Below are 14,082 nucleotides of genomic sequence, written 5' to 3' on the forward strand. Positions count from 1 at the left end.
TTTAAGATAACCGGCTTTTTATAACAATGCGGTTAAAACTCTTTGCTTCTACCCATATATATTTGAAAATTTAGTGTATAGATAAACCAATGAAATGGCACCACAAAACAAAGAATGTTATTTTTAGCATATTGTTATTGTAGATGAATCTTAGATCAGAGAAAAAAAGGATATAAAATCTTTTTTAAATGACGAAAGTCTCGATGGTGGTTTGATTGAGAACTTCGGAGCTGTGATCGAGTCCATGAGAACCAACCTGATAAAGATATAAAGATGCGATAAGATTTCACCATCCATACAAACTCTCTTCTACTGATTCAGTCATTGTTGAGAGACACAAAATATTTACTCACCATGTATGTTAATGCAGCGTAACGTTCTTCATTCAGGTATAGTGGTTTTCCTCTTAACAGATTGGTATCCTGCAACAACAAAAAAAAAAAAAAAAAGATCAATGCGTATCCTTAGCATGCGAACATCTGAATCAACAAAGATTGTACCTCTTCTCCAAACGTATCCAAGTAAAGAGATGACCAAGATGATTGACTTCCAAATCTTTGTAGCCAAATCGTGGTCCCCTATTTGATTTATGAAGAGTAGTATTTAATTAAAAGGCCAATAATATATAGGGAGAGTAAAAGAAACTTTTATCTATAAGAAGCCATACCCGTAGCAGAAGAAATACACCAGTACCAGCACAACAGGTGACTGCATGAGTCTGGCAATCACTTTCACTATAAAAGCATGTTAAGAAGTATTTATTTTGGTTTCCAAAACAGCAACTATGATATTTTCAGACTAGTGGAAGTGAAACAAATACCTGCAACAAGGCAGCATTATGGGAGAACACAATCTTCCGCAAAGAAGACACAATGCAGGATCTATCATAACTTTCTTGCAGTTGCTACAAGGTTTCTTGATATACCTAATAAGAAAAACATGCTCCTTGATTAATGAAAGTTCTCTTTTGAATAGAGGAAAAAATGTGCAAAAACCAGAAGAAAGAGATGCTGCTGCAAACCTTCGCAATAGGTCCTGGTATAAATTGGGTAACTTCATAAGCTGGAAAGGAACTACAGGTGTTATGCAGAAAGGCCTTTTAACTCTGTTAGCTTTGTATTCCTTCTGGAAATGTCGAAGCCATGTTTGTGTTGATGACCGGAGAAGTTCATCATTGACAATGATATCAATAGGCGGGATCTTGAACATTTTCTCCAATTCATTCACATGATTCAGCTCCGACTGGGAATGCATGTTGTCGCTGGTGGAGTCAGACGGCACATCAAACATATCTTCCTTTTCATGACACTTCCCAGAAGTAGTTTTCAGTAGCCTCCACAGCAATGCACATCTCCTCAAGAAAGGAAGACTATAGCTACGGATAGTCTCTTTTAACTCACATGATAAATCCATATTGTTAGACCTGAAATACTCCCAACCACCTGATTCTCTCAAAACGGTGGGGATGTCGCTAAGCAGGTTTTCCTCGAATTCTAATTTACTCAAGTCAAACATGCGACCTGCGCAATAGGCGATTACAGTCTGCCCCAAAGACACAACATGATCAGGAAAAGTGAGTCTTAAGAGGCAAAACTAGTCAGAGTGCAGAGAACAATATGGCATACCTGAACAAGAGACACACCGTAGAAGATATGCACAAGCGATAATAGAGATTCCTTGCATGTGATGAAAGGAGAAGGGAGACAAAAAAGAGCCCACATCAGTGATGAAAATGGGTCATGGGAAAGAACTGGATCAGATGCTCGATTCCAGAGCAGGTTTATATTCTTCAGTGAACCTGCTGTGCATGAAAAACTCTTCTCAGATATTATAGAAAAAAGATCATCTATGGTTAGCAACTAATTCACTGATAAGAATTGTAGATAGACTAATGTCAGTTTTAAGTGCGCACATGGGGGCCATGTAGATAGACAATACTATATAATTGATTCTCTTTCAGATTTGGAGAAAAAGTACCTTCGCTTCCAAAAATGCTGCTCGAAGGAGAACTTGAAATTCCAAAGCATATAGACTCTGCCAGATGCTTCATGCCCATAAATCTCTGACAGACATGTAAAGCATTCTTTGTTCGGGTGCTCTGTACCACTCGTAATAAGAGTGACAAAGCAGTTCCCTTGGAGGTATTTAACTCTTCATACAAGGAGTCAACACAATACACAGGAAGCATTGAACTCTTCGCACGGCGAGTATTAATTTCCATTGAAATAAGTGAGTACTTAAGGGTGTCCCACATAACGATTGATTGTGATACCCAATGACTTCCCGGAAATTTTCCCTGTCGCTTAGAAAAATAGAAATTCCAGAGCTTGTTAGAGACAGATTCAAGATCTTTCCTTCTTGGTTCGGCTCCCTGCAGAGAAACTGTTCTAACGCTATCACCGTCTTCGATCACGTCAGCCGCAGATCGTAGCAGACACAACGCTTCAGAGAGCCAAAGCGAAGGCATCTGTGCATTTGATTTACCTAACTTGGCATGCGAACTTTCCTGTTTCCTTGAGACAGAACATAAATCTCGGGGACATGCAGGCAATACAGAATTAGCTAGTCCCCGGCATGCAGGACAGAGAAATTCCCCAGAGCTACACATCCAAACAAAAAAAAAATGAAGTGTTAGTACCGTAGATGTAGATCAGGGAATCAAAATAATAATTCAGTCATGCACAACATGTCGGAAGGGTTCACTTTCTACAACATGATTTATTAATTCTTTTTTACACCTATGACTACTAAGAGCTCAAAGATGGGTCACCTCTCCCTTAACGACTTTAAATATCGTTCAAGACAGCTTTGATGCACAGCATGTCCACATGATGAAAGATAAACACCATCACAGTCAGTAGGGTGAAACCCATCTGAACCGACATCCGAATGTCTGGAGGTTTGTCTTGATCGAGTATCAGGAACTCTAACTTGCAAAGTAGATAGACCAGTAACACGATTTCTCTCCGAAATACTCTCAGCAGCATGCGGTCGTTGATCTACATGTGTAAGGCTTTGATTTGTAATGTTATCAATTTTCCTGCGAACGGTTTGATACATAGCTATCTCCATTGATTCCATGTTAGATTCATCTTTTCCCCTCCCATCACTAGACCTCTTCTCCCTCTGACTATTCCTTATAAGCCGGGTTGTTAAAGCTTCAAACACGGAATCTGTAGCAGGCTCAGAGGTTGCATCATGAGGAATCATTGAACTATCTGAGGAGACATTACTTCTCAGGACATCGCCAACTCCATCAACAGACATATTCTTTTCTGACTGTGGACCTTGATCCCAAGATGGAGGGCCTCTATCCACAAAACTCAAGATTTTAGATTTCTGCAGGCAAAACAGAGATAATTAAGAATGATGCAAGACAAAACCTCCTAGTAGTTTATGTTTATTTAACACTAAAAGTCACAAGTAATTAGCATAATCTATGCTACCAACCTGGAGAAAAATCAAGTAAGAAACCGGGTCTTTGGAATCTGGGTCATGGCAGAGAGAGCAAACTTCACGAACAGCAATTTCTGAATCCTGTTCCATTACGGAATCACTTGTTGTTTCAGTTTCAGATCTCGGATCATCATCATCCATGCTGGACAAGAATTTTGTTTGTTCAGCTTTCATTTTTGCCTGCATCAAAGTCAGAATAACCATAACTATCATTTCCTGGATTTAGACGATTCTCACTGTTAGTAACAAGTGAATAATGAACATTTAGCATAGAATTGAAATTCGAAATATTTTTTTACCAGAATAGCAGCCTGCCTCTCTCTAGCTTTAGCCTTGCGTTTCTCATCAGAAGTAGAGCCTGATGTGACTTTATCAAATCCAGATTGACCAACCACCTCCGGGGCAAGACTTTGCAATAGGTTCATACAGACAGAATCAATTGCACTGAACTTCTTCAGCAATTCTCCAATCCAGGACGAAATATTGCAACTACCTGCCTCTGGAAATTGACGGAGACCATCGTCTTTACGAGTCCTCATTAATGAGACAAGAAGAGACAACAAACTTTCTCTTCCAGTCCCTTGATTTATACCCATTAATTCCAGACCAGCTAATTCGAGAAGCGGAATTGAATCTTCTACGCAGCAAGCCTGAGTATTAGATTCCCTTTGCTGAGAGCAAATATCCAATGATAGCGAGAGTAAGTGCAAAGCGGTTATGAGAACGCCATCTGGAGCACGTGATTTAACAGAGGTACCACTCTGTAGTGCGTAGTATAAAGCAGAGGAAATGATTTGAAAAGTGGTTTTGCAAGTTCCTATTCTCGAAAGCCCATTTAGAGGCGGATAGATCATTCGCCACCTAGGAAGCTGAGTTGACAAGGCAGACACTCCACAATAGCGCGAAAACCTTTCTTCTGCAGATTGCAATTCTCTTGAATGCCAACGAGGGTGATAGAGATCCAATTCCTTCCAACAAGATGGCCGTAGTGAATACTTTCCCTGCCAAAGAACTAATGTCAATTTCCCTTTACATTGCATGTCAACTAAAAGGTGAGGCCAGTATATGGGTTTAAATCAAGTACCTGGTTCATGCCGGATGGATTACAATAGACTGAAACGTTATCTAAGACCTCTTGGAGCTCATCCGACTTGGAGAGATCACGGGGTAAAGATTTGACCAATTTACTACGAGTGAAATCTCCAGTAGCCAACTTGCAGATGATCTCTCTTCTCAAACTTTCAGCAGTAGAAAGACCACAAAAACGCCTTTCTTGCAGAATCTGTATCAAAAGAGCAAGCATTTCCTGGACCAAAACTGGTTCATACCTGAAAAAAAAAATTCTGACTTGACCATCTAGCAATAAATAAATACGAGCTGGTGAAACCTTACAGAATAATACAACTAATTAAAGACAAGATGCTTGTTCTACTTTAAAACCGATCTATCAAATGAAGAGACTATCATATTGTCGGAGATAACTTGACAGCTTGAATGTTGCAGAACTATTAAACCATGTACTGAGATCAATTAGTGGTAATAGGACAATAGTTACATACTCATTTGTTCTATCAGGGCTTTGTGAAAGATAGCTCGAGAGCCCAAATCGACTGAGAAGCTTATTAACATAAGAATCAGCAGGAGCCAACGCACCACAACACTGCAAGAGAAATAGATCAAGCTCAAGTCCCTGTTCTGACCTGTCAATGGAAACAAGTAGAATGAGAAACATGCGACTAAGTAATGAACGACAAGACTTCATGACAAAAAAAGAGTATTATTTCACTTACCAACGAACTGACCTATACCACTCACAAGATACTAATGGAGGATCCCCATTCTTCTTCCACATTCCAGCAATAACTTGGGCACAGAACACCCTTACCCGGAGAACATGCTCCATAACAAGTGCAGAAAAGCCACAAGGATGGAAATCTCCGAACACATAGCTGAAGAAGTCCGCCTGTGGGATCTCAAGACTAACACTGACTCCATGGTGCAAGGCAGATTCTCCATAACACAACCTTAATGCTTTTTCTATGAGCAAAGAAAGTAACCGGTGTAACGGTAGATGGATTGATATGGCCTGAAGGCTCACATCGTAGTGGATGTCCGGCCAATCACACAGACCAAACATATGTACTCCTGATGCATTTTTCGTCGGATCGGAAGAGTTGCCGCTAGGAGACACAAACTTGCACATAAATTTTGATATACCTTCATCATTTCCTAAGCATGTCTCCAGAACGTTCAAACACTCGCGTATCAACCATATGGCAGAAGAAGGAATCAGGGCATGGAGAGCGTCAATTTCGTGGACTTCAGAAGCCATCGAGCTATCAAAGGATCTGCTCTTTATCATCGCGGTACATACGGAATCTTCATGAGACAATCTCCCAACTTTTGCATGCCTTTCTCCATCTCCATCACAATTATCTAGTCTAGCCTTGGTGGTTCTCTCATTTTCTATTTGTTCATCACTGGCAGGAGAGTATGTACCGTTAACCAACAGAAAGTGAATAGCAGCTATTGAATGACTCAACTCAAAGAACATATGCGCGCTCTCATTTTCTTCTTCAATATGGATTCCAGTCTCTCTTTTCAGAGGATCCATTCCTTGAGCAAAGGTCAAGAGTACCAACCATGATCTTGATAACTCCCGATCTTCATTTGTTGCGTACTTAGAAACTACAGGATGGCACGTAACATATTTCAAGTCTCGAATGACACGCTCACCTGTCTCATACAACTCTTCCCACTTTGTAACCTACAAAAGAAAACCGTCAACTAAATTTCACTGAGAAGACAATCAAAGCGGAAAATAAACTCATCACAATAGTGAGTAAAAAGTAACACTATACCAAATAAATGAGAAAAGAAGCTAGTGTTGTTACCTGTAGCACACCATCCTCCCCACAACAAGAAAGAAAGATATCATTGAGGCATCCCAAAAGCATTGCTAGCAGATTCATTTCCTTCACCAGAAATGCTGTTAGAGTCGGCACCGTGAAGAATTGCACAGAAAACAAAGACATCAGTGGAGGATATTGCATGAATGCATGATCATGACCATTCTTAACCGCTTCACTAATGCCAAGTGGATAGTAACTCACAAGCGCTTTCGCAAATTCCGACTTAAAGACGGGATCTCCTATCAATTTGAGGAGCAAGTCGTGTAGTTTCTCCATAACATCTTTGTCCAAGAACCCCTCAGCCTTTACGAGAATCATCAATAGACCACTTGAAGCGACCATCCTTCTAGAAACAAAACTTAGCAGACTCTCACTAGACTTATAAAACCCCAGAAGCATTTCAACCACTACGAATGTCAGCTCGTTTGACATCTTTTGGTGTACAGCAAGAGTATCGTTGGATCTCGCATCGTTCTCACAAACACTCTCTGCAGATACGAGCCTGCTATTCCAACAAGTAAAAAGAGCATCAAGTACAGGCCCAACCGACTCTGCTAGAGTCTCTGAGAGGGGTTGAATCTGCTCGGAACCTTTATGATTCGAACAGAAACCATCTTTTTTCCAGGCTGTATCATCCCCACAATCACAACAACCACCGTTGGTGTACATGATGGAATAATCGTGGGAGCTGTGATCACCATTCTCGAAACAAGACACGCAGATCGCACAACTCGAGTCATTCTCGCACGTTCTGCACCGATACGCTATATCATGTTCTCCCCAGACGGAGCCACAGACACCTCGCTGCTGATCAACATTCGATTTCGCAAGATTCTTCAAGGAAACACGAGGCTCGTCCTGGAACATGAGCCACTGCAGCCAACTCATGCTCTCCCTGAACCTCTTTTTCATGGTGGGACTCACCGCAGACTTGTGAGGCTGTTCCTTAGTTCCCTTCAGTACAGCTTTAACATCCTCATCGGTAGGTAAGAGAGCAGAGACGAGCTCCGAGATCCTGGATCGGTTAGCTCTAACGAATTCCACTAGGCCACGTTTGGAACAGCATTTCTTAGGGACCCCAATAGAAGCAAGCCTCTACAGAAAAAAAAAAAATACATTACAAGATAATAAAAGAGTTATGAAACAAAAGCAATGCTACTATAGTGAATATCAGCAATACCTTGAGGAGAAAATCATGTGCACGCGAGTTGGTCTCCATCTACTACAGATAAAACGAGGACGATGAGACTCGGATAGAATAGAAGCAACGAAGGAAGTGATCCTCCTCTTCCTCCTCACACAAAAAACCTGAATCGGTTCAACGTATCAGTAAATAGCTACAGTCATCAACGCTTTAGATAAAATCAAATTGTATGGGACATCGAAGAAGAAGATATATGCATCCAATCGTGTGTTAGAGAAATACCCGATTGCGGCAGGGGAAGGTCAAATTCGAAAGGGTTTTATTACAATGAGAGATTGAGAGGGAGGCTTTATGTCCTGCGGATTGGATTAGATTTAATTAATTTTTCCGATCAGAAATAATATTAACTTTTGGACCTTAATAAACAGAAATCGATGTATCATCTAATTATTTACTGATGGGCCATGGACGAAAGCGAAGCCTATTAATAGCTTAGCGATTACCCACATAAAGCCTAGAGCCCAATAAATCATTTGAACATTGGACACGACACGATGAACAGAAATGGTCTTAACAATAATACTAGAGAAGTAGAGATGGTCTTGATGAAGAAAAGTCAGTAAGTCAGCGATGGATGAGAGAAAGAATCAACCAAATCCAATCTTTCACACTTCTTTACATTCCAATTAAAATCATTATTTATTTTACTAACAAAAAAGACTTTTCTTGGGAGAACAAATGTCAAGAGAAAGAGCTTGGAGTGTTCTGTTCATTCATTATTAGCCTAAATATTGTTTTTTCTTCTTCATTTCCTGCGGCTACTTTGTCTGTGTTTACACACATAAAGCTCTTTTCTTTTCTTTTCTTTTTTTTGCTTTGCTTTCAATCGAAGAAGTAAAAGAGCTGAGCTGAGCGATTGGTTTCCTGTGTATAAATGGGAGCTTGTTTCAGCAACCGGATCAAAACAGATATTGCTTCCAGTACATGTTAAGTCTTTTTTGGTCAATTTCTTTCCTTTTTATCTTATAACTATTATTAAATCTGAACAAGGTGAGAGATTTCAATGATTATTGTGGTTCTTTCATACTTGCTAGGTCCTAAATTAGAAAGTCTTAGATTCAATGGAAGTTATTAAGATATAGAACTGACTGTCAACTTTACGAAGTCTCTTAAAGTGTTGTCCTAGAGAATGAGAATCTTAAATGCAATGGCTTGTGTGTTTTGTAATGTTTCTGAGAGAAGAATTTTTTTTTTTGTGTAGGGCTAAGTTCGAGATTCTTGAGTAGAGATGGGAGCAAGGGCTCCTCGAGTACTTCTTTCTCTCATGTGCCTCGAACAGAAGGCGAGATCTTGCAAAATGCTAATCTCAAGAACTTCACCCTCAGTGAACTCAAGTCTGCGACTAGGAGCTTCCGGCCTGATAGTATGGTTGGTGAAGGCGGCTTTGGTTGCGTTTTCAAAGGATGGATCGATGAGACTTCCTTGGCCCCTTGTAAACCAGGGACCGGTATTGTCATTGCAGTGAAAAAACTTAACCAAGAAGGGCTTCAAGGTCACCGAGAATGGCTGGTTAGTCCATACTTTTCATCTCAAGTAGTGTTGTTACCTCTTTTTGAACCTCTTTTTCTTGTGTTAAACAGGCTGAGATCAACTATTTAGGTCAGCTGAATCATCCTAACCTTGTGAAACTGATTGGTTACTGCTTAGAAGAAGAGCAGAGGCTTCTTGTTTACGAGTTCATGCCTCGTGGTAGTCTTGAGAATCACTTATTCAGAAGTAAGTGCATATATATACTTACTATAAAGAAGCTCATGAGAGAATCTGCCTTTACAATAGGGATTAAATCTTTTTTGTGATTTTCTCAAAAAACAGGAGGAACATTCTATCAACCACTTCCGTGGAACACACGGGTTCGAATGGCTCTTGGTGCAGCTAGAGGACTCGCTTTTCTTCACAATGCTCAACCTCAGGTTATATACCGAGACGTCAAAGCATCCAACATCTTGCTAGATTCGGTATGACAGGCATGATTGATATTTCTGTTTAGTGTTTGATTGCAGACAGAGAAGTTTATCTCTTACTGTTTTTCCATGTATCTGCAGAACTACAGGGCAAAGCTTTCGGACTTCGGCTTGGCTAGAGATGGTCCAATGGGTGACAAGAGCCATGTCTCTACCAGAATCATGGGAACTCAAGGATACGCTGCTCCAGAGTATCTATCTACCGGTATGTCTGTATGCATGTGCAATCTTCTGTTGCTGTTTCTAACAACCTCTGATCACTCCAATACTAATTGATCTTTCTGTCAAAAAATTTGAAAAGGTCATTTATCGGCAAAGAGTGATGTGTACAGTTTCGGGGTGGTGTTGCTGGAGTTGTTATCAGGAAGACGAGCAATCGACAAGAACCAACCGGTGGGAGAACACAACCTAGTGGACTGGGCAAAACCTTACTTGGTAAACAAAAGAAGGCTTCTACGAGTGATGGATCCTCGTCTCCAAGGTCAATACTCGCTAACCAGGGCTTTGAAAATCGCACTTCTTGCACTCGATTGCATATCCATGGATGCCAAGATTAGACCGAGCATGAACGATATAGTCAAGACACTTGAAGAACTTCATCATGTCCAGAAGGAAACAACACCAAAAGAGGAGGAGGAGCAGAATCTTCAACCCAGCAGTGATAACAATAACAACAACAACAACAAGTCTCCGCAAGCTGTGAACTATCCTAGGCCTTCAATCATGTAACAAAGGATTTAGAGATGTATATACTCTTTGACCTTCTCTTTCTGCTTAGGTGTTATGCTGTTTTATAGAAAAACAAAGGGTCTTTTAATTTTTGCCCAGTTTCCTGAGCAAATGTAAGGGAAAGAATGAAACAACACAAAAAAAAAAAATGATGGGTTTTGTTGCAATGTTCAGACAAAATGTCACATACAAAAGGCAAAGAAGTGAGAGAATCAATCTAGTGCTCAACGTCCTAAGAGAGCAACGCGGTCAGACTGAACAGCTTGAGAAAGGTTGATGTCGAAAAGCTCGCAACGAATAGGCATCTCAATCTCATAGAAAGGATTCTTGAGGACAAAGTCAGTGTAGAGCTCATAAATGTATCTGAGGAGGCTCTCCATGTGGGGAGTTCCAGGTTCACAAACCACAAAGAACTTTGTTCCTGAAGGTATAAGAGAAAGAATCAAGAAAGAAGACATAAAAGGAAGGAAGGAAGTTGTATATATATAAACCTGGGAGAGACTGGAAGCAACGGAGATCAAAGGTATCAGCTTGGAGAAGGTCGATGCCAGAACAGCCATAAACAGGAGAAAGCTGCTGAGAAATGGCGTGCATTGAGTGCCATAAACTAGCTACCCTCATGCTATCATTCGTATCCATCCTTCCCTTTGTTCCACAGTCCTGAACCAACACACACATCAATAACCAAATCCAAACATAGCAGTCTCTGAGCTACGGATTAGCCTATTTCAGATTCCAATGTCCAATTGAATAGAAATTAAACAATTTGATTCTCTTAGCTAAATCGCTGCTTCTTACAATCCTAATGATCTCCAAAAAAATCGATGAATCCGGCGAAACTAGCATCAATTAGGTCGTCATTCTCGAGATGGAAATGAAGGGAAAGATGATGATGATGATACCTTGTAGAAAATCAAACCACCAGATTTGTTGATTATGTAAAGACTGTAAATCGCTGCCATGTCTGCTAAAATTATTCAAAAAGATCCAAACCGAGAAATCTGCGAGGACGATGAAGAACAAAGGAGGAACTACACTGAACTTCAAAATGATGTCGTTTCTGTTATCGACGGTCTCTGATTTTGCCACGTCGACTTCATCAAGTCTATTGTTGACTAACGTCTCATAGAGCGCCACGTGAGCTTTTATGTTAAAAGTCTATTACAAACAAACAGAAACAGCAGTTCAATTGAAAAGACAATGGAAAGTGCATTCGACTTTTTCCTAAACAAGCCTAACTAATTAGTAATTACTATAGTTATAGGATTTATTAGTTTTTACTTTTTAGTGTTAAAGAAGGATTTTATCAAGGGTTCCTTATAACGATCACATATCATACTTACATGAAGAAAGGCCACTACAGTTATTTCTCACCAAACCTAAATTAACTATGCTGAAACATGACCGTCCACTTCTATAAATTAGAATTCTCTTCTTTTCCTTTTTTTTTTTGCCAACTAATAAGAACTAAATTGGGATAATTTGCTCAATATTCATATGAGCTCTGACAATTAAGAAAATAGCTATACAAAAAAAAGTGTGTCTTTTTGTACCAAAATAAGACTTTATAGTCCTTTAGGAGAGTGAGCGTGAGAGTGAGCGTGTGTATTTCAAACGCTCGAACTATATACTATTCTATATATAACATAGATATAGAATAGATTATTTAAAACATAAATGTAAACCATAAACTCATATCCTAAACCCTAAACCCAAACCTAAACCTAAACCTTAAACCCAAACCATATACTCTAAACCCAAACCCTAAACCATAAATCTTAAGTCCAAATTATGAACCATAAATCCAAACTATATACCCTAAACCCAAACTCTAAACCCAAACTATATATCCAAACCATATACCCTAAACCCAAATCCTAATCATAAACCTTAAACCTAAATCCTAAACTCTAAACCCAAACCATATACCCTAAACCCAATCCCTAAACCATATACCCTAAACCATAAATCCTAAACTCAAATTCTGAACCATAAACTCAAACTATCTCTATAATATTATTTGAGAAGTCAGTTTCCTATGTGTCGCGCTCATGTTAATTTTCACGATGGTTGATTACATTGATACCCTTAATGAATTAAAAATATTACATTTAATACCTATTATTTTTTTAAGTTTCCTTTTTGAAAATTTCCATATAACAAATATATTAAAAAGGAAAATTTATAAATTTTAAAAATTGAATTTAAAACGAAAATATATGTATATATATAATATGATTTCATTAAAAAGGAAATTTCACAAGATAGTAGTATAGTAGTATTCTATTTTAAAAATATTTTTAAATAACATAAATTATAATTTTGAAGTAATAAGTACTTACTTTATATCTATTATTTCTTAGATGAAAAATATATATTTGTATATACATATGTGATTTCATAAAAAAAAAATCAGAAAGATAATCTTGATATTAGAAAAAAAAATATTATTTATTTTAAAACATAATTTTAAACAATACAAAATATATATATCTATCTATAATATAATTTGAGAAGTATGTTTTCTATATATCGCACTCACGTTATTTCTCACAATAGTTGATTACACTAATACCTTTAATTAATTAAAAATATTACATTTAAATACTATTATTGTTTTTAGTTTCTTTTTTTAAATTTTCCATATAACGTATATATTAAAAAGTAAAAATTTATAAATTTTAAAAATTGAATTTAAAAACAAAAATATATGTATATATAATATGATTTCATTAAAAAGGGAAATTTCACAAGATAGTAATATCCTATTTTAAAAATATTTTTAAATAACATAAAATATACTTTTGAAGTAATAAAATACCTACTTATATCTATTGTTTCTTAGATGAAAATATATATATTTGTATATAATGTGATTTCATAAAAACAAAATTTCAGAAAGATAATTTTGATATTAGAAAAAGAAATATTATTTATTTTAAAACATAATTTTAAACAATACAAAATGTATATTTTCAAAGTAATATAAATATTTTTATATATCTATCTAATTTTTAGATGATTACATAAAATAATTAAGTAACATAAACTAATCAACCTTTTTTAAAAAATGATAAATTATATTAAAATTAAGGAAGACAACAATCAACCTAAATGCATATAAGAAAATTAATCAAACTTTTAATATATTTAAAATAAAAAATATTATAGTTGAATTCAGAGAAATAAATGCAATCCAATATATCTAGATGATAATTAAATCGACTAGATATAACATATCTAAAATCATATGTCTAATTAAAGTAATGTAATATTATTAATATAAATTATTCATAAAAATTATAAATTAAATTTAAAATTAAAGCATATAGCAATCAACTATTATAGTATATATTTATTTTGTAAATATTTATATCCGTGCATGAGCACGGGAAAATCACCTAGTATACACTAAACCCAAATCCTATACCCAAACCATATACCATAAACCCAAACTCTAATCATAAACCTTAAACCCAAACCATTATCCATTATGTGACTATGTTATACATATTATGATATGGAAAATTTGACACACTCACAAATTTTGAATATATGAAATTTTCTAAAATTTCTTTAGAGAGAGCTGATGAGTGGCGACGGTGTTGAAGAACAAAACAATGTAATTGACTAAGTATTGAGTAAGAAGAATCAGGAGGCATAGAATGAGATACAAAGTGCAAAAGAAGAGAAAAAGAAACGTATCATACTATACTGTAATTTAAAATACAGTATAGTATTATAAATTGAGAGAGAGAGAGAGAGAAACCCTAAACCCGAAATCATAGGCAAAGACAAATAAACAAACACAAATTCATAT

General features: G+C 37.2%; 3 protein-coding genes across 7 annotated transcripts; 1 reads left to right on the plus strand and 2 right to left on the minus strand.

Moving 5' to 3' along the window:
* Positions 1 to 27: 27 nt before the first annotated feature.
* Positions 28 to 7,896, minus strand: LOC108847268 (E3 ubiquitin-protein ligase PRT6-like). 5 transcript variants are annotated; one of them, XM_018620468.2, is made up of 17 exons: positions 7,795 to 7,896; positions 7,549 to 7,676; positions 6,351 to 7,463; positions 5,247 to 6,223; positions 5,016 to 5,156; positions 4,541 to 4,784; positions 3,756 to 4,457; positions 3,451 to 3,636; positions 2,771 to 3,339; positions 1,978 to 2,600; positions 1,626 to 1,801; positions 1,022 to 1,542; positions 821 to 925; positions 668 to 734; positions 501 to 578; positions 354 to 422; positions 28 to 256 (listed from the first exon to the last, which is right to left on the minus strand). In XM_018620468.2, the coding sequence occupies exons 2-17, from the start codon at positions 7,585 to 7,587 to the stop codon at positions 185 to 187; spliced, it is 5,682 nt and encodes a 1,893-aa protein (XP_018475970.1). In that variant the 5' UTR covers positions 7,588 to 7,676; positions 7,795 to 7,896; the 3' UTR covers positions 28 to 184. The 5 variants fall into 5 exon arrangements, with proteins under 5 accessions (XP_018475970.1, XP_018475972.1, XP_056861554.1 ...); XM_018620470.2 differs by lacking the exon at positions 7,795 to 7,896 and having other exon boundaries at positions 5,259 to 6,223; positions 7,549 to 7,782; XM_057005574.1 differs by lacking the exon at positions 7,795 to 7,896 and having other exon boundaries at positions 7,549 to 7,782.
* Positions 7,897 to 8,237: 341 nt separating this feature from the next.
* On the plus strand, positions 8,238 to 10,352 carry LOC108846929 (probable serine/threonine-protein kinase PBL11). Its single transcript, XM_018620111.2, has 6 exons — positions 8,238 to 8,498; positions 8,774 to 9,081; positions 9,153 to 9,288; positions 9,385 to 9,527; positions 9,615 to 9,738; positions 9,835 to 10,352. Exons 1-6 carry the CDS (start codon positions 8,447 to 8,449, stop codon positions 10,260 to 10,262), a joined length of 1,191 nt encoding a protein of 396 aa, XP_018475613.1. The 5' UTR covers positions 8,238 to 8,446; the 3' UTR covers positions 10,263 to 10,352.
* Positions 10,353 to 10,388: 36 nt separating this feature from the next.
* Positions 10,389 to 11,324, minus strand: LOC108843867 (uncharacterized). The gene is made up of 3 exons (XM_018617008.2): positions 11,165 to 11,324; positions 10,754 to 10,922; positions 10,389 to 10,683 (listed from the first exon to the last, which is right to left on the minus strand). The coding sequence occupies exons 1-3, from the start codon at positions 11,222 to 11,224 to the stop codon at positions 10,487 to 10,489; spliced, it is 426 nt and encodes a 141-aa protein (XP_018472510.1). The 5' UTR covers positions 11,225 to 11,324; the 3' UTR covers positions 10,389 to 10,486.
* Positions 11,325 to 14,082: the final 2,758 nt, after the last annotated feature.

Source organism: Raphanus sativus, chromosome 3 (genome assembly GCF_000801105.2).
Source record: "Raphanus sativus cultivar WK10039 chromosome 3, ASM80110v3, whole genome shotgun sequence".
NCBI classification, from domain to species: domain Eukaryota; kingdom Viridiplantae; phylum Streptophyta; class Magnoliopsida; order Brassicales; family Brassicaceae; genus Raphanus; species Raphanus sativus.